The sequence below is a fragment of the Mytilus edulis genome, chromosome 9 (genome assembly GCF_963676685.1).
Source record: "Mytilus edulis chromosome 9, xbMytEdul2.2, whole genome shotgun sequence".
Taxonomy (NCBI): domain Eukaryota; kingdom Metazoa; phylum Mollusca; class Bivalvia; order Mytilida; family Mytilidae; genus Mytilus; species Mytilus edulis.
In genome coordinates, this window is record NC_092352.1 from 28,086,053 (window position 1) to 28,106,489 (window position 20,437).

Genomic DNA, 20,437 nt, shown 5'->3' on the forward strand with positions numbered 1-20,437 from the left:
TCCATATATATCGTGAAATAAATTTAAGGCATTATTTTAGCAAAGCAGATTCTGCTACGAAATATTTTGAAAACAAATTAAGGGAGAATTTACGTTATTAAAAATATTTTCAAAAAGGGAATTAATTAACAACAACATTTCCTGCACACAATTCGTTTACTCTAGTGAACAATTGTGAGTATATTGTCAATTGTATTTTTTTTTAATTACTGTCACGTTTGAAATATATGCCGCAAATTTTCAAGTCTACTGATTATTTCAGACATTGTTTTTTTTTCTATGGCTGCCACTTGATTTGTTCCTACATAATATGAAACCTTCTTAATTTTAGTGTTCACCAACATTTTTATTGGACAACGACTTCTTTGATACCCACTTCTACATGATATCTGTACAAACAGGGCTGCGAGCAGGGTCAGCTACCTCATCAAATGTCAGTTTTATACTAGGTGGTACAGATTTTGATTCTGGTGTTCGATCTCTTAGTGACGGTATTACTAAGGTAATATTATCATCATTATAAACGATGGACTACCGCTTTCTGCGCTATGTTAATGTTTTTAAATTCAATTAATTTCAAAATTCAGTCTTAAATTCTTTTTGTGACATATATAAGTATTCAGATATATATTAAAAAATAATATTCCATGTTTATTTATTAAAATGATAAGCTTTACGAATAGAATTTCTGATGGAAATTGAATCTCAAAAAGTGGAACTATCAGTTTCCGGTAATTTAAAAAAACAAAACTAAAAAAGAATAGTTTTTAGTTAAAACACAGATTTATATTTTTCAGTAAAATCACTTTTTAGTGCAATGTTAATTTATTTTTTGTACAGAAACTTGTAACAAACAGCACAAACAACTTCATTCTTGCGACTCCCGACCCATTGGGAGATCTCGTATATCTGCGTATATGGCATGATAATAGTGGTGAGGGAAAACTTCAGTCCTGGTACTTACACAGAGTAGTCATTACAGATCTGCATACAAATGACAAGTAAGAACTGCATGCAGTTTCTCATGTTTTTTTTATCATTTAGAATGAAATTCAAAACAGTGTGGCTGTGGCCATTGATTGACACATTAAATTCATCCGTTGACTGGGACAATTTACGTGAACGTTTGTCTGTAACGACCACTGTTCACGACGTACCTACGATAGACATTTAAACTGTAGGGTCACCAAAGGTTTCTTAACGCCTTTATTATAAAATAATTCGAAAAATTAATCAGGAATAACCTTTATGTTTTGATTTATATAATTGACATAAATCAAAACATCGTGTTATTTCTGATTAATTTTTCGAATTACTTTATTAAGGTGTTGAGAACCTTTGGTGACCCCATAGTTTAAGTGTCTTTAAAAAGTACATAGTGATCAGTGGTCGTTACATACAAACGTTCACCTAAATTGTCCCAGTCAATGGATGAATTTAATGTGTCAATCAATGGCCACAGCCACACTGTTTTGAATTTCATTCTATTTAACATTTTTAAGAGCTAATGCATTTACTTTGTTGTCTTATTTTTAAAAGATTGGATTTTGAAATCTAGTAAATAATGATTCAGGTCAATAACAACAAACGGTACAAAACTTACTGCACCAGACGCGCATTGCCACAAATAATGTCATTTCAGTTATACACATTTTGAAAAGCTGATAGGACCAAACGTATTGCCACATCCGGACACGGAATCCAAGCTATGCATGTGGGACATCGTTTCTTATTTCAAATGACTAGTTAACTTTTATAACTTCAAATTTAAAAAAAAATATATCCGTATTTTCATGCTTATACTAAAGGTTTGAACTGACGGGCTTGTGATATCCTAAATGACAAACATTCCATTTCATATACGTAATTCGACAAATACGTCTTTTACTTCATGCTCGAAGCCAAATTATCTGAATCCAAAACCTTATACAATCTTCGAAAACTGATATTTCAGAAAAGAGGCAAGGGTATTGCAAAACCCGAACAAGGAATCCGAGCTTGAGTGGAATACTTTCAAGACTTATTAAGTGTTATTGCAGCAGGTTTAATAAAACAATATGCCGAATTTTTGGTTTGATTGTAAATATCACATGATCCTCCATTTTGTACTACTTTTTTTTATGATGCCTCTGTATAGGCGTGAAATCATTGCATTCGAATGCATCTCAAATTCTATTTCGATTGGTATATAATAAAAAACGCGTACAATTGAAATCAATTAATAGATGTCCGAAAGTACGTGTATCTAACATTAATTTAACTTTGAACCAATTTACTCTTTTGGATTTCAGATATATTTTTCAGTGTGATCGATGGTTTGCAACTGATATTGATGATGGAATGATTGAACGGATCATTCCTGTTTTAAATGACATCAATTCAGGATTTGAGTCTGCTTTTTCTCATACAACAAGAATTAATGTAACGGAAAACCATCTTTGGTTATCTTTGATACTGAGGCCTCCATATAGTGCGTTTAGTCGTGCTCAGCGTCTGTCTTGTCTGTTGGCATTGATGTTACTTGCTATGATATCAAATGCTATGTTCTTTCAAACGGAATCAGAGACGGTAGTGGTTGCTGATACTGTACGTCTTGGAAGTCTATCGTTTTCTTTTAAGACTTTATATATATCTATAATAGGTGCTGTAATTACTGTACCACCTATATTCTTGTTCACATATCTATTTCGAAATACGCGTCGACATCAGCGACAAGTAAGGAAAGAACCAACTATTAAAACAATTTCTCCAAAGCTGGCGGCCATCGATCAGGAGGAAAATCAGTCTCATATATGGTATGTCGATAAACTGAAAACGATGCAAAAGTTACGTCGACGTTCCGATAAGGGGAGAAAAGGCAGTATTGTCTGTCGACAACAGGCTAAATTTCCACCATGGATGAGAAATGTTGCATGGTTGTTAATATTTATTGTCTGTGCGGCATCTTCCTTCTTCTTGATTCTGTACAGCATGGAATGGGGTAAATCGAAGTCTGAAGAATGGTTGACAACTTTCATTTTATCGTTTGTAGAATCGATCTTAATCGTCGATCCAGTTAAGGTATGTTTATAAAACTGTGTACTTGTCCTTGTCCAAACTATCTCCAAGATACGGTATCTCAGACTAGACACATTCTCTAATCATAAATTGAATAATCGCACATCATCTCAAAAAATGACAATTGACTTAGTACGATTTCGCAACAAGCAGAATTTCGAGCCTTGTCGATCATTTCTCACATGTGTCGTATTGTCAAATTAGAATGTACATGTATATCTGAGACAACGATTATTTTTATCCTTTTAAACTGAACGCTTTTACTTTAGAAAAAAAAGAAAGTAAAACCCAGTGTAAAGATATTTTTTTAATTCATGTACAAACCATGCAAATGATATATTAAATCCATCGCAATGCTATGAATAAAATTTTATAAAATTGTATTGTTATACGGGCATTTACTGTATTTAATGAATGTTAGAAATGATTCGTGGTTCAATTATATAGAGATTTATTCTTATTATGCTAAATCTTGTTATAATTTACCATACCTTCTACAGATATGTCGTGGCTGCAATGTTTTTGTCATTCGTTATATTTAAGGTGTTTTTATTGGCCTTTCTTTTGGCACTTATACTGAGGAATCAGAAAGATGACCAGGAACTCCATGTCGACCTTGAATCGGTTAGACAGTACTCGCACGACAATGCTGGACTTAGAACAGAAACGCTGAAAGGTTTGTCGCGCTAGTTTTTTTATAATCTAAATTTATTTAAATGTAAAATTTAACAGGTTACCCCAACAACAAACAAAGGAGGAACGACCAAAACAATGGTCCATCTCCAAAGTGTCTTTTAGTAAATGTAGTCATTTTGATATCTCATATAGGTGACCCATCTATGATGAGTAGATTGACAATTTAGCCTAGTCAGAGCTAAATGTCCATAACGGATAGCAGGAGAAAGAACACAACTGATTCCCCTTGTTCCATGTTAGCCATGTCGGCAATGTTGATTGGTGAACAAAAGTAATTTTTTCTCGACCCCTTAAAAAGTTCTGAATAAACGGAGCTTTGTAAAATGATCATGGTATCTCTTGATGCTGTTCAATCATAATGATTAAAACCACATCAATTAACATAAGTATTATCAGAAGTCCATTACTAGTAAAAGAATTCCGGTATCATCCCTAACTAAACTATGAAATCGTCAATTTCTGTTCGAATGGCAGATATGTTATAGGTAAATAAATTTCTTTAACTGCTAGAATGAATGTTGTAATTTTCAAAACTATATTTTTATACTCAACTTAATAATTCAATTCATTTCTAATTAAAAGGCTTATCTTGATTTCGTTTACTAGATACAAACTATCGACTTGTAGGTCCAAAGGAAATAGACGAACTAACATGACGCTTTTTAAATATATCAGGACATCTTTATTTTTTTCTTTAAAACAGTTTAATCCATAATATGCCACTTCTATTCTATCGACCGAAATAGTTACTACTAACAGCCATTCAAAATTACATTTTTTTATTTCAGATTTCAAAATGGCAATTTTATCTAACTCCGTCTCTGAGCAAAGAATGGAAGAACGAAAGCAGCAACTGAAAAAAGAAAAAACCGCCAAAGACGCTTTTTTGAAATTTGTTATCCATATAATATTTGCCGCTATATTGTTCAGTATAAGTTATGTAAACAGAGACCAAAGAGCATTTAATGTGAAGACACACATCTCCAATCAACTGTATACATCCGACAAAGCAAAATGTGGGTTTTCAAAGGCAAGTTGGTTTTAATGTTCTCATCTCAGTATTTCTGAATAGTAACATCACGGTGGAGCCTTTTACGTTTATCAAACTTATAGCATAGTTTATCGGCTTGTTAAACAGAGATACATACGGACACATTTGGAAACACAAACGTAGTTTGTTTATATGAATAACAAAAATAGGAAATGGCATGGTAGAAACCATTAATCATAAAAGAAAAACAAACATTGACAAATAAAAAAACACATAAAAGATACACACTAATTCAAAAAACAACCACAGCAAGCTAACTATTGAGCAAATTCAATCCTAATGAACTGAAACTTAAACATGAACTCGGATGCAACTGTACTGCGTCATAAGTGTCGCCTTTCTCGTTCCAAATAGGAACCAAATAGGATTCCGCCGGATGCCAAGATAGATGAATATGTCTATTAGGATAAGAGTTTGTTTATATTAGGATGAGAGTTTGTCTATTAGGACAAAGGTTGTCTATAAGGACAAAAGTTGACTAAAGGACAACGTTTGTGTCTATCAAGGCATTCATCTCCACCTGCTGAATGATTTGTAAATTTCCTGAAACACTTGAAGAATCTATTACAATCTATAACGCTATTTGATAATTGAGTCCAAATTCATCAGCAAATATTATTGTGAATACCTTGTTTTGTTCAAACTCATGTTAAGAAAATATTTCTTTAATAAATCAAGCAAGCGTTTTTTGAGAAACTAAATGACCAATTATTTCAACCTAGGTAACATCAGCCAGACAGTTTTTGTCATGGACTAGAAAAGTTTTGGTTCCAGTGCTCTTTCCAACAGCAAATTATAATGGACAATCCATCAGTATTCGAGATAAATTTCTAATGGATGACTTAACAAATGCCAAAATTGGTCTTGTTAGAATGCGTCAAGCGAGAGTAAAGAAGGGTATGTAAAAAAAAAAACGCCTACTTTAGCGTATTTTCATTCAATAGAATAGTTTTCTCTGAAAAATTATTTACTTCTACAATACCATTGTAAGCCTATCATAACTATTCTATAGACAGAAGTAAATAATAAAGTCATTTATCACTTTACTTTGTTAAACATTTCATTCAGTTAGCATAATATAGTCAGACAATATTGTCTGAAATCAAACTTTTTTGAAAGGAATAAAAACGTACGAAAAGAGATCAAAGTTCACTAAATAATTTATTTCACATCAAGATATCTTTCAGAAATTTTAATAGAATAAAAGAAAAAAAAGAAAAGCCTTCGGTTTTATAGAAAGATCAAATACAAATGCTTGTTTATATGAAGTGTTTTATGTAAAACTATCAAAACACCAAAAACTGTGGACAATATAGTGAGAGAAAATTATACATATCTTTACATATACTGTATAGTTAATGTATAGATATATGGGATTGTTAGTATGTTAGTCCCAGTATATATGGTTTAAATCGAAAAGATCGTCGTAATTTAAAATTAGTTCATTTTCCTAATTTTCAGAAAAGTGTGACGTTCCTGTCGACATAGTAACCGGACATTTCTGCGGTGCTAAATTTGATACCAGCAAAGAAGACAAATCTGAATATTGTGTTGGTTGTTCAAAATCACTGACAGCAGATGCCTGGACGTACACAGAAGCTAAGGATATCTGGGGCATTCCAATTGTTGGTCATTACAATACCTACAGTGGGGGTGGTTACATTCAGAACCTTCACAACACAAAGGCTACTACTTTGGCCATTGTTGATGAGTTAGTTGAACATTTTTGGATCGATAGACTGACAAGAGCAGTTTTTGTAGAGTTTACACTTTACAATGCTAACGTAAACCTTTTGTGCTATTCCATATTTTTGGCAGAGTTTTTAGAAACAGGACATGGGACAAACTGGGTAGATACACAATGTTTCCGACCGTCATTTCTGACTGACGCAACTGGTCTTTTTTCTGTTTTATTTTATTTTCTGTTCATTGTAATACTACTTTATCGAACAAAACTTCTTATAACTAATATGAAAAACCAAAAATGTTCATTTTGGAAAGGGTTCTGGAATGTTATAGATGCATTTATTTGTATTTTCGGATACTCTGGAATAGTGGTATGGGTTGGAAAGTTCGTTTACACAAAGAAGGCACTGAATCAATATTATAATAATAAAGATGTATTTATCAACTTTCAACATATTGTTATCTGGGATTATGTCTTCAGTATAATACTGGGATTTCTCGTTTTCATTTCAACATTAAGAGTAATGAGTGCGCTTGAATACAACAAACGAATGACAGCCCTTGCAGATACTTTACGTCATGGTGGACGTGCAATCTTTCAGTTTTCTGTCTTAGTTTTTATTGGTCTTGGGGCATTTGCTGTTTTGGGGTATTTGCTATTTGGTCCTGCTGTTTATGAATACAGAAATATTTTTGTAACTTTTGGAAGTTTAACAAATACTCTTATTGGACGGAATAGTCTCGACTCCATGATAAGGGCGGCTCCAAATTTTGCAGAAGTCTATTTCTTTGTGTATGCCTTCTTTGTTATCTTCACTTTGTTGACGATATTTGCTGCAGTTCTGAATGACAGTATATCGCATGTCCGACAGGAACAGCTACAGCAACCAGAACCAATAGGAATACTGAATGTGATGAAGAACAGTATCAAAGATATGTTTGGTTTAGTTGGAATCCACATTAAACGCACAGACAGCAAGAATGAAAGAAAAGAAGGTACGAATATGTCATTAACAATTAATAAAATTAAAAGTAAGAAAGGATATTGTTTGAATCATTTTGAGATTAATCAAGACACAGTTTTTTCTGGCTAATAACACATTTTGTTTTCTAATTTAACTTTCTTTTATAAAACCGGCTAACAATGATTCTTTTTCACATGTTGCATTGTTTTATTATATTCTATTGCTTATAAAAGAGAGACGGAGGGTAACTAAGGATAGTGAACTCATAAACCAAAATAGTATTGACAATTCTATTACAAAATATCTATACTAAAAGATAAACAACAATCAACAAAACACTTCATAGAAAACTAAGGACTGACCAATAGTAATCCACAAAACACCAGGAATTATCTGAGGTGCACCGAACATGTAAAAAGATCCTGTGCCAAATTTGGCACCAAAGAGTTGATAATGCAAGTTCGTGGATCACATTAGAGTAAAAGATGAATGAATTGGTATTAATACAATTGAAACAGATATACCTTGGTAAATTAAGAATTTTGTTTGCCTTTTACATTTTAGTTAATAATCCGATCATCCAAAATATGTTGGAACTTCTTTTAGAAATATTTCTTTTACATCTTCATCCTTAAATGAATGAAAATGGTTTAAAGAAACTAAAAAAGTTTAAATGATTTGTCTTTTTTATCTAGTTCAATAATTTGCTGTTTTTTCTTCTTCAGAATCCACTCACGAAAATACTGTTGATACTCAAAATGTATTGAAACTGATGAGAGATGTGATAACATTAAATCTTCAAGAAGAGGTACATTAAAAATAAATAACGGAATGAGGTCAATTTTTAAACACAATTTTGAAATCGAAGAAAAAATTGGGGTTTTTTTGCCAGGGATAATTCTGGTACCACAGAGACAACATTTCGATTCTGTTTTAATATTTTCATGAATTATTCATAATACAACATGATTTTATTTAATTATTTTCTATAAAAATATACTATTGTTTGGGAAAACTATGTTACCGATTAAAAAGTCAAATTAATATCAAATCGCATTACAGAACATTATGAGGATGAATAGCTAATGTAAGCCATCAATTAATATTAAATCACAAAGTCAAGTAGACCATGACATATAAGTAGAAAAATAAAGGTCATATATATTTGACACTTAGCTCATTTTCATATTTTCATAATATGAAGACGTAATCTTGACATTAGTGTAACCCAGGTCTGGAGCTGGCATGCCAGAAATTGCTAGTAGTTTTTTTTTTTTTATTAATTTATGTTTATAATTTCCATTCTGATAAGGGTTTTTTTCTGTAACCTTTTCTAACATCGGACTCGGACTTCTTTTTAACTGAGTTTTACTGTGCGTATTGCTGTTTGTTTTTATTCCATATTGGCTAAAGGTATAGGGGAGGGTTGAGATCCCAAAAAAACATGTTTAACACATTCGAATTCATGGTGCATGTCCCAAATCAGGAACCTCTACACTTTGTTAGTCTATCGTGTTTTTTGGTTTTTTTATTGTTTTTTTTTTTTATTTTGGTTCATTTATACCTCTCGGAGTTTACTGTAAACCAACTTATTTTCGCAAGCGATTTATTTTCGAGACTTTCGCGAGTAGAAAAATAACGCGAATATAAATCGTCGCAAATATGTAAAACTTGGATCTTTCTTTATTAAACTACATCAAGTAAATCAGAAAATCTCGAAATGGTATAGAAAGGGCAAAATGCGAAATATAGTATCCGCGAAAATAAGTTAGTTTACAGTATGGTGAAGCTCATTTTTGCTGAACTTGTAAACACTTTTCTCATTGGCTAGCTGAAGACGGCATCCGGATGCGGGATTTTCTTGCTGTGTTGAAGACCCATTGGTGATCTTCTCTAATTTTCTTCTTTGGTCGGGTTTTTGTCTCTTTTAAACAATATCCGTTTTCATTCTCAATTTCATTAAATGTTTAGCCTCGATTGAATTAAGATCTTAACATATGGAATAGACGTTTGTCTTTTTCAAAAGTAAAGTAAATTTGCCACTTCTTTGTTGTGCTGGTGGTGTTTAGAAGTAAATACGTATTGGTGTAAGGTGGTCAGCTTGGCGATATATATTGATACCTAATCATCTTTTGAAAGGTTGCTTCTGTACTTACACATCAATCTCCTTCCCTAGCTTGTTATCGTTACCTTTCACAAATCTTAGATATGTAATCATCTGTAATCTTATGTGTAGTAAAGTCATCAACTAATTTAAGAATCTTTTACAGTAGAAATCGGTATAATATGTTTATTTACATTTTCAAGAAATAAAAATGCTTGATATTGTAATCATTGGGTTTTTTCAGAGCAAGAATAATGCGTCTTCAAAAATCGCATGTGGCAAGAGTTCAATGGCGTTAACTAGACAGAATATATTTTTACCATATGATACTAGCCGAAGAACATCGCAAGATAAAGGCGTTAATGCTATGACTTATGTTTCTGACTATGATGAAACTGATTTTGAAACGAAAGGCATACAAACTACTCCTAGTCGTGATTACATGGGTTTTGGCAATAGGGATTCACTAACACCAGATGCATCTTCGAGGGATAATACAGCAACACCACGCGATATAGGAATTAACTTTTAGTATATGCTACTTCAAAGTTTATAAATGTCTTTCTATTTTTTTTGTATTTTTATGCCCCACCTACGATAGTAGAGGGGCATTATGTTTTCTGGTCTGTGCGTCCGTTCGTCCGTTCGTCCGTCCGTTTGTCCGTCCGTCTGTCCCGTTTTAGGTTAAAGTTTTTGGTCAAGGTAGTTTTTGATGAAGTTGAAGACCAATCAACTTCAAACTTAGTACACATGTTCCCTATGATATGATCTTTCTAATTTTAATGCCAAATTAGAGTTTTTATCCCAATGTCACGGTCCACTGAACATAGAAAATGAAAGTGCGAGTGGGGCATTCGTGTACTGAGGACACATTCTTGTTATAGTTACTTTATATTTCTTTACTACTACCATTTCCAAAATTGCTTAAATATGTCAAAACAATTTGCTATCAGAAGGGAATAGGTCATTCAAATATTATTCCTAAAACGACTATACACTACGTCAGTAATTAATACTTGTCTGAAAATTGCAAAAAAAACGAATTATAGGCTCAGAACGTTACATCACATATAGTATTTGCTAAATTTCTACATGTATTTTCCCCAATAGTTTTTCTTACCTTTTCCAATTAATATATATGTTTTTAGAAAATGGCAATTTATAAACATTAATTTGAAAAATTCCCTCACACAAGATTAGTAGTCCTACAAAGTTTTACCTATAAATAATAATTTCAATTTTCCTATGATTGTATACTTTATGAATGTTGTTCAGTAATTTTCATCTTTACTAAATAAATCTGTTTTTCTTTTTATCGATTTTACTTTGATATATTTATGCACGTTATACGTGAATAAAAGTGCCACGGAAGTTCTCATTGGAAAACAAATCAACTGTTTCAGGTGAGATTATAAAGATTAAACATATTATTACTAAAGGTTAATCGTAAAGGGTCTATTAACTCCTAAACTGAATGATAGACTTTTATTCAGTTTGTATGTTACTTTTGGAATTTGCACGCCAATAACCCTTTATTTTTTTTTAGTTATTGTTATAAATAGGACATTTATTTGGTATTCATAATTTTAGCAATTAGAGTTTTGACGTCAATTTCACGGTCCATAGAACATTAAAGGAGAGTGAGCATGGGGATCCTTCTACTATGGACGCATTCGTGTTCTTTGTCATCTAATTCTGATTTCATGCAATCTACACATCGGTATTAGCAATTACTAATTGTTTAACTGTCCTTGAGACTTTCTTTGTTTTCACAGCAGTTAGACAATGAACAATCGTTTATAACAATATTTGTTCATTTGGACTCCATAACGAAAATATTATGTGAAATAGACTAAGTTTTTAGCCACAGAAAGACAGAAAGACCCTTTTTAATAAAAAAAAAACAACAAAAAAACAAACAAACAAACACAATTGTCCTGTAAATAACTTACTGGATTTCAATTATTAAAATTCATCAATTACACTGTTTTATAACTTTACTATTGCTATTTTGGACGTACATGTTAATGACACTACTCGTAAATGTTTTTCATAAAGTATTTTAACTGCTTATTGTGTATCCTTATTCGTCTAATTAATTTCGTATCATACGCAGCAGAATTCACATAGACCCTTCTTAAAAACCATAGGAAAAAGTATCTTGTAAAGTTCTTTAATTTCTCATTGGGATATATTTATATCTTGATTATATAATGTTACTCAATAACCCACATTTCAGCAAATGATTGCGTTGCCTGTAGTCAAGTCAACAAAAAGGATACTACCAAACCGTTATCAAAGGTACCAGGATTATACCAAAACTATCAGCTATTCTTCGTATTTAAATATATATCTTGAAACTGGTATAGACTGACTACTTAGGATTAATGACAGACATGGCGATTTCATTTGTCTAATTGTCGATGTCCCGTCTCTCCATGGTAATACGTCATATATCCAATAATATGGCGTTTTGATATCTCATTAGACACAATAAGAAAAGACAAAAAAAGGCGCTACACACATAACTAATTGGTTGACCAATACGACGTACGTATCTTAGTCTGAACTCAAGAGAAACATTTAATCCTGGTCTTGTGTCTTTAAATACAGTCGTGATGAAGCGATTGTGTCCTATTCAGTATTAAAACTGTCTTTTGATTCGAATTTCATGCAGTTCATGCATACCAGGAGATGATTGCCCGGTCTCACTCTATGTAGAGTGCTTGCAATTCCTTCGATTTCTTTCATTTATCTTATATATTTAAAAGTAAGTCATGAGACTTATAATTATACCAACAGCTAAGCCAAGTATATGTCAAACCCTGAAAAATGTCAGAAAGGAAATAGTTAGCATTGGTTTCATAAAAATAAAATTTCGAAACTGACAATAATTATCATCGAAATAGTTAGGCTAATTATTTAGTGGTGCTTCGTCAATTGATTTAATATCTTCCTTGAATATAGCAACCAATAAAACTAACCCATGATAAGGTATTGATATTAATATATTCAAACCATGAAACAAAGTCACATCAAAATCTATAAATATTCTGTGTAGATTTTTGCCATTTACTATTGGAAAATATTATTATAACTAAATAAAACCTCTAATTTGGGGCCGTTAGTCATTTTATTTTTGTGTTCAGAAATAGCTTTGAATGTATGCGTGTTGTTGTGCGAAAATTAATACAAAGGTTTGCCTAACACTCAGTGACAACGTACTGATATCTTTTCTGAAGAAAAAAATGGTAGTTGAATTTAAATTACCGATATATGTTCGGTCAAAGTTATTATGACATCCCATGCCATAAATATATATATATATATATATATAACTACTAATTCGGGTAGATATAATTGTATAACTTCAATAGTGCGAAACCTGGTAAAGCATTTTCTGTGTCAAAATTTTAGAAAGTCCTCTTTGTCTTTATGCTTATCTTCATTAACTTTCCATGACTTCAAGAGACACATCACATCAAAATCGCTTCCTGGAAGATCCAAACCTTCCGCCTTGCTTCCACTGCTTATCAATTCAGACTCCTTATTAAATTGTTATATCTGAATAATGAATAACATATATGTAATTAGAATAGGATGGCATATTTCCTCTCTTGGTCAGATATGAAGGACCTGTCTTTGTATCTCCAGAAACCAGGACGCCCTTATATGCAATTAAAGGTATGGTGAATACTAGTAATTCGGATAAGGTATATTTTTGAAATGCATTGACATCACATCGACAGCAACATAGCTATGTATAAGTGGGTTTATTCCTGAACGGGTGAGTTAAGAAACTATATGTTATTATGATAAGATAATAATCATTCCGCGTGTGAAATTCATAATGGCGATATTACTTTTCCTTTTACCAATTCTTGTTTATTGATCATCGGCGAAAAGTTCCAAGCGTTTTCTTTTGACTGATTCAGACTGCGAAGACCATCAGCAAATGCAAAAGGATATACAAAATCTAAAAGCTCTTGTACAGCAACTGCAGGGAACAATTCAAAATATGGCGACCACAGGTACAGTTTAATGATTTGATTCCTGTACAGTGTTATTTTTGTCATAGTTCTAAACAGTTGTCGAACAAGCAAGGTATTGTAGAAGCGTTTTAAGTATATTCAAGTTTTGCGACCACTATTTTATAAATTGCATACACTATTTTGTCATAAATGCAACTTGAAACGACATTAAAAATACCTTTTTAAAGAATGTCTTCAATAGAACAAGACGTTTCTTCAATAGGACAAGACGTGATTTGAAAATATTTAGTCGTAAACAATTAACATCTAGGGTGCCACTTAACCGTTTCACTAATGATATCGGATATGTTCCTTACGTCGTAAATGTGACCTACCGAATTAGACTCTTAACCGGATTTGATATCTCATAAGCAACATGACGGGTGCCACATGTGGAGCAGGATCTGCTTGCCATTCCAGAGCACCTGAGATCAACCTTAGTTTTTGGTGGGGTTCGTGTTTTTTATTCTTTAGTTTTCTGTGTTGTGTCATGAGTACTATTGTTTGTCTTTTTGTCCTTTTTCATTTTTAGCCATGGAGTTGTCAGTTTTATTTCGATTTATGAGTTTGACTGTCCCTCTGGTATCTTTCGTCCCTCTTTTAAGTTGACACCATGAAGTCAAGTTGTTGCAATAAGTAAGATTTTGAATTACCGTTACAGTCAAAAGTGGTCTCCATTTCCATTGTGGCCGAAACCAATTTTTCAGAACATATCTCTGATTTGGGTACCATCTTTCATTAATTGTCGGTGGCCCATCGACACCTATGTTATTTTTAATGTACTAAGTACTATCATTCTATACTGATGCGGCGTGAAGCAATTACTAATCGATGCTATCATTGTAAAAAAAAACGTCTATCTAAAAAACATCTCCCATTATATATGTAAATACTTGCAATTACGACACTGTCTTCAGAAATAAATATTTACATACTAGTATATACATTTTTCTACTCTAGCACCTGCTGGTGTACTGTATACTAGATGGGGAAGAAAGGACTGTGATGGGAACAATGCAGATCTTGTTTATACAGGTTTTTATTCGTAGATGTTATTATATTTATGAGAAAAATGCCTCTTTCATAAAAATAAAGTCATTGCTAATAAATCTTTACTTTGTCGTTGAATGTAAATTAAGCATTTTTGAATGAAAAAGAAAATCACAAAAATATCAAACTCCGGTGAAAATTCGAAACGGAAAGTCCCTGGCAAAATCAAAAGCCCAAACATATCAAATGTCTGGATAACAATGGAAAACTTTACCAATAACGTAAAGATGTGTTTACATTTTATAACATCTAGTAAATACGCTGCCATGTATAATCAAAGTGAGGGCATTTTCTTTGTGAAGAAATCTTGCAACATCGCTTTAATGAGTTTTTTATTTCTTTTTCTTATAAATCATCTTCGATAAAGATATAAAGAAAATTGAAAGTTCTTATTTAATGACAATTAAACAAAGAAGGATCATTTTGGACAACGTCCTGTAGACACCGATATATTACTTGGAACTGCAAGATTTCCGTTTCTTTATGCATATGTAAGAACAGTCAAGTTTTGAGTAAACCCTAAACACTTCTTACACTTGTTAAAGCACGGCAAGCTGATTTGGCTTATTGGCTGTTTGGTAGATTGATTTATAATTATCTAATCATAGTTCATAAGCACTCTTTGTAGTTTTAAGGAAATTTGTAATTTTGTCCAAATAAATTTAACGAGAAACAAATCCAGTATGTCTTACTCAGGACCATAATATCGGGAGTGCTATTTACAGTGGTTATGTTGCTACTGTTTATGGTATGGAATATGCTGACAACTTTGGTAGTTTATATGATACAGATGTACCTTGTGCTGTATGTAGGGCGAATTATGTTACTTCCAAAGTAATGATTCCTGGCAAAATTACATGTCACGCTGGATGGCGAAAAGAATATATAGTGGCATGTTGGTAGCAGGATATCACGGACATAAAGGTGCATCTTCATACTAAGTCTTCTGCATTGACCAAGATCAAGACGTACTTGAAGCTGGTCTTGCTAATGACAATGGTTATATTATACCACTGGTATATAGGATAAGTCTCCTCTATTAAGAAATATCAAGTCTACAACATTTTTGGTCCCCATCATAAGACCAAAATTATTTGTTTAAATTCACACCAACCTATACATGCAATATGTATCGGGCTAATAGATTTGCTTTTAAAGGAAATTGAAATCGGTATCATATGTTTATAGTAATGGCGTTATCTTCGAAACATATCCCAAACTCACAAATCTGCATAGACAATTATACACGTTGGTGAGAGGATTATCGGGAGACAAAAACAGGATATTATGGATATCATAAGTGATACAAATATATAAAATGACAGATTGATGATTTTGGGTTTATGATGTACAGGAATTACAATTTTGTATTGTCGTCTTCCCGTTTTGTTCGGATTTGAATTCTCTTAATCGATTTATTACTTTGACCAGAAGTATACTCGTGTTGCCTTTATTTCTCACTAGTTACATATCTATATATTACTGTCAAATAATTTGGCGTTTTGTATCTCAATTGATCAGTGCATGTTCATATTATGGGGACTTAATTAGCAGGGAGGGATATTCCCTTATAACAAACTCTTTCAAAATGGTTATGACGAGAAAGGCCTTAAATCGACATTACACATATCAAGAATTAGTTGATCGATATGACGTGTCTGTGTCTAAACTATGGAAACGTATATTAGTCACCAGTTGATCAGTTGTCAACACAACTTGACGACAAAAATAAGAGGGAAAGTTGCATTGTTACTGAACTTGTACACTTAAACAAGTTTACTTGTTTAATTAATAATTCAACTTGTAGACTTACTACAAGTTGACTTGTTGAGTTCTTCTGAACAAGACCACAGACCAAAAAGTGTACATAATATTATTGTGTCCTAGTAAACTTTGCCGTTTGTTCACTTGCTAAATTGGACGTTTCTTTCTTGCTTTAGAAAAGTATACTTTCCGAGTTAATCGTGGTCACTTGTCGTGTTGTTTCTCGCCTTTCCGAATTCGTGAAAGTATACTTGTGTTCAAAAACTGCACAAGAGAACTTTTTAAATGTCAATTTGTTCTGGAAAACAGTCCATGTTTACTTTCAAAATGTCGACTTGTTTTAGTGCAAAAGTGAAAAAATAATATTTGACCACGCGGTTCCTAGTGTCTTCTTGGAATTTAAGATGAGCTTCATCTACAGTATTTTAATGGTGAGTATAAATTTTTTGTGGAAAAACCTTTTGATTTTCTTCTAATTATTAAATATTTTTTTTGCCAAATATTTTTGTTAAGCTTATTTTTTCTTTCGCAAGCTATCGCTTTGATTTTTTTAACATGATGTGGTTTCACCACTGACCCTGTGAAGACTTTCTTTTTTGTATGCCATTCATAAGATAGTAGAGGGGCATTATGTTTTTTGGTCTGTGTGTCCGTTTGTTCGTCGTACCGTCCGCCCGTGCGTTCGTTTGTCTGTACGTCCGTCACTCCGCCTGTCCCGTGTGAGGTTAAAGTTTTGGTCTAGGTCGTCTTTGCTGAAGTTGAGGTCCCCTCAACTTGATCCTTAGTACATATGTGACCTATCATAATATCTTTCTAATTTTAATTCCAAATACGAGTTTTGACGCCAATTTCACGATCTACTGAACATAGAAAATGATTGTGTGAGGGTACTTTGGACACATTCTTGTTTCATTGTATTTTTCTTCTGAAACTTCTGCTCTTACTTGACCGAGATTTGAGAACCCGAATGCACAACCACAGAAAAGGTAACCTGTCCAAATTTTCATATATACTCCGAAATCAAAAGTCGGTAATATACAAACTGACTACGACGTCTTCTTATATAAGTAATTGCCCCTTCTGTTAAATAAACATATCGACTGTTTAAATTTTAATGAAACGATTGGAAATATTTGACCTTGAAAAGAGTAAACCGGAAGTGACCTTGACCAAGCCGAAAGTAGTGTTTTAACAGATTTTCATTGATAACATTCATAATTTTCATATAATTGTGGAATCTGGGTACAAATGTATAAAATTGCCTTAAATGAGACAAAAAAAAATATTTTGTTAACCGGAAGTGGTATAATATTGGTCTTATTTCAAGTAGAAGTCCTATTTCGGAATCAAGAGAACTTTTGAAATTATCTTTAAAGTTAGACCAAAAGTAAAAGAAAAACATGACATGACTGTTCCTTATGAGGTGCTGACAAAGCTTTGTTACTTTGTGCGAATCCATCATTCAAGATGGCCACCAGCGGGGTATCAGGGCAAGATTTATCATTAATTGACCCATTCAATACCTATTTTGGTATTTTAGTTTTCTCATTACCAATTCTCAATCAAAAAGGGGAAAAGGCTTAATTTTTTGTATGTTTATGATCATCCGGTTGTTTTTTTGTTGTTCATACTAGTCCGGAAGTTAACAAGGGATATATAGATTAGACCGTTGGTTTTTCCGTTTGAATGGTTTTACCCTTCTAGTAATTTTGGGGCCCTTTATAGCTTGTTTTTCGGTGTGAGCCAAGGCTCCGTGTTGAAGGCCGTACTTTAACTTATAATGGTTTACTTTTTAAATTGTTATTTGGATGGAGAGTTGTCTCATTGGCACTCACACCACATCTTCCTATATCTATATAAAGGAAAACAATGAATTTGTTTCTGTACAATTTAAATGACAGGGGTGGATTAAGGAATTTTCAAAAGAGGCGGGTGCTTACCCAGGGCATAGGGAGGGAGTGCAAAACATATTTCACGATACAAATGCATTGATCGGCAAAAATAAAGGGGTGCCGCGGAACCCCCGCCCCCCCCCCCCCCTTCTGGATCCGCCACTGAATAATCACTTACACAATGTGTATCATCGCCACCGGATAAAGGTGCCATTGGCCTGGTTCTCTGTTCATTGTCAAGAAAAAAATGCATAACTGTACATGTATCATCATATTGGTATCCAGGTAGCTACACTCAGATTGTTTTACAGTAAAAAAAAAAATCTCAGACAATAAACATAGAACCAAGCCAAGGGTACCTATATCCGGGTGTTACGATACACCATGCATTATAAGAATGATGCTTGTAAATTGAGATCGATTATAGCATTGATATGTTTGGTTATTTTTCAGGCACTTATTTTCTTACCAGATGGCATTGTATTCCCATTCCCTGGTGAAGATGGCACAAAAGAAGATCTTGTTAGATATTATTTTAGTCGACTTTATACAACAAAAGAAATCTGTGGATTTCTTATGTTATATCATGGTATTATAGTGAGCTTCTCGACGATAGAAAGAATTAAAAGGAGACTTCGATTAAGGCGACGCCAAAACCAAGCCCCAATATTACTTGTATGTCAGAAAATATATGAACTACGTGCTAATGGCTTTACAAATGTAGGATACAAGTCAATGTGGAGACTCCTCAACTCAAATTACAATATCACTGTTTCACAGGAAAATGTAAGAAATTGCTTGGGTTTCATAGACACTAATGGCGTAAGCTTAAGAAGAAGGCACAGACTTCAGAGAAGGAGTTATTACAATAGTGGACCGAACTATCTGATACACATAGACGGTTACGACAAGATCAAACCATATGGTATTGCCATTCACGGAGCTATTGATGGCTATTCTAGAAAAATATTGTGGCTAAAAGCAGGTTGCTCCAACAACAACCCTAGATACATTGCTAAGTTTTACATTGATTTTGTGAAGGAATTACGACGAGTTCCCCGAGCCATTCGTGCTGACGCTGGCATCGAGAACGTTTTGGTAAAAGACTTACACATTGCATTGCGATTCGATCATGGGGATGAAATATCTGGATTAAACAGTTTTTTAACAGGAAGATCAACAGGAAACCAAAGAATTGAAAGGTTGTGGAGAAGTCTTTCGGAATATTTAATGTTATTTTGGAGAAATACATTTGCGAACATGCGTGATATTGGACTTTTTAGTACCGCAGATCATCTCCATATTGAATGTTTAAGATTTTGTTTTCTTCCTTTAATTCAGACTCAACTAAATCAGTTTATGGAAAACTGGAACGACCATAGAATACGCAGACAACGACAAGAGGTTATAGTCCCATCGGGTATTCCAAACGTTCTCTATTTTCAACCTGAAATATATGATTCGTCTGATTTTTCTTTTCCTATACTATGCAATGACCAGACATTGAGTGAACTTGAAAATGAGCATACTTCAGACTTACCAGTAAGAGGGTGTTCCGAAGACTTCATGCATCTCATCGGATACCTTAGTGGCGAAGAACCAATGCAAGCCCTTATTCCACAAACTCTTGACGAAGCTTTTCAAAACTTTTGTACACTCATTTATATTTGTAATGGTTGTAGGATTTAGGTTTAAGCCATGCAACGTTACTTTCTTCAAATTAGCCTTAAAGTCAGTTTTGTTGTTTGTGTGAAACGAATGATATGTAATGGCAGAAATCTGAAAAACAATTTTCTAATGGAAGAAGGACAACACGAAGGCGGGAACCTGCTTAGACTACCTGCTTATACATGGATTCACCTTATTTGCGACTAAAAATTTAGTTTATTATAATCTTTTTGCAAATTAGATTTGTTACAGTATTTGCATAATCTGGGATTATTTATAATTACTGAAAATTTCAGGGATCTACATAATCACTGAAATTTCAAGTATTCTACATAATCCCTTATTATCCATTTTCACTGTAACATGCACTCTATTAACTATATTGAAAGATGTTGGTTTTTTTTAATTAAACAGATAGACACGATTTTTTGAATCTAAAATGCTTGTCATATTTGCATAACTTATTAAAGTAC

At 33.1% G+C, this 20,437-nt stretch overlaps 2 protein-coding genes across 2 annotated transcripts in view; both read left to right on the forward strand.

Annotated features, from left to right (window-relative positions):
- Positions 1-10,871, forward strand: part of LOC139487987 (uncharacterized) — a 35,224-nt gene extending 24,353 nt beyond the window's left edge. The window contains exons 17-26 of the mRNA XM_071273281.1: positions 332-502; positions 841-1,001; positions 2,292-3,060; positions 3,601-3,733; positions 4,542-4,783; positions 5,527-5,701; positions 6,266-7,486; positions 8,181-8,263; positions 9,804-10,134; positions 10,426-10,871. Coding sequence (XP_071129382.1) covers positions 332-502; positions 841-1,001; positions 2,292-3,060; positions 3,601-3,733; positions 4,542-4,783; positions 5,527-5,701; positions 6,266-7,486; positions 8,181-8,263; positions 9,804-10,091 — 3,243 coding nt within the window. The 3' untranslated portion in view covers positions 10,092-10,134; positions 10,426-10,871. The remainder of the gene's footprint in view (positions 1-331; positions 503-840; positions 1,002-2,291; positions 3,061-3,600; positions 3,734-4,541; positions 4,784-5,526; positions 5,702-6,265; positions 7,487-8,180; positions 8,264-9,803; positions 10,135-10,425) is intronic.
- A 5,439-nt stretch (positions 10,872-16,310) lies between these two features.
- Positions 16,311-20,404, forward strand: LOC139487988 (uncharacterized). Its single transcript, XM_071273282.1, has 2 exons — positions 16,311-16,835; positions 18,750-20,404. The coding sequence occupies exons 1-2, from the start codon at positions 16,809-16,811 to the stop codon at positions 19,983-19,985; spliced, it is 1,263 nt and encodes a 420-aa protein (XP_071129383.1). The 5' UTR covers positions 16,311-16,808; the 3' UTR covers positions 19,986-20,404.
- Positions 20,405-20,437: the final 33 nt, after the last annotated feature.

Bases quoted from the DNA above. Each gene is read 5' to 3' on its own strand.
- LOC139487988 (XM_071273282.1), top strand. From the start codon at position 16,809: ATGAGCTTCATCTACAGTATTTTAATG. The intron at 16,836-18,749 runs GTGAGTATAAAT...GTTATTTTTCAG, and splicing joins TCATCTACAGTATTTTAATG to GCACTTATTTTCTTACCAGA.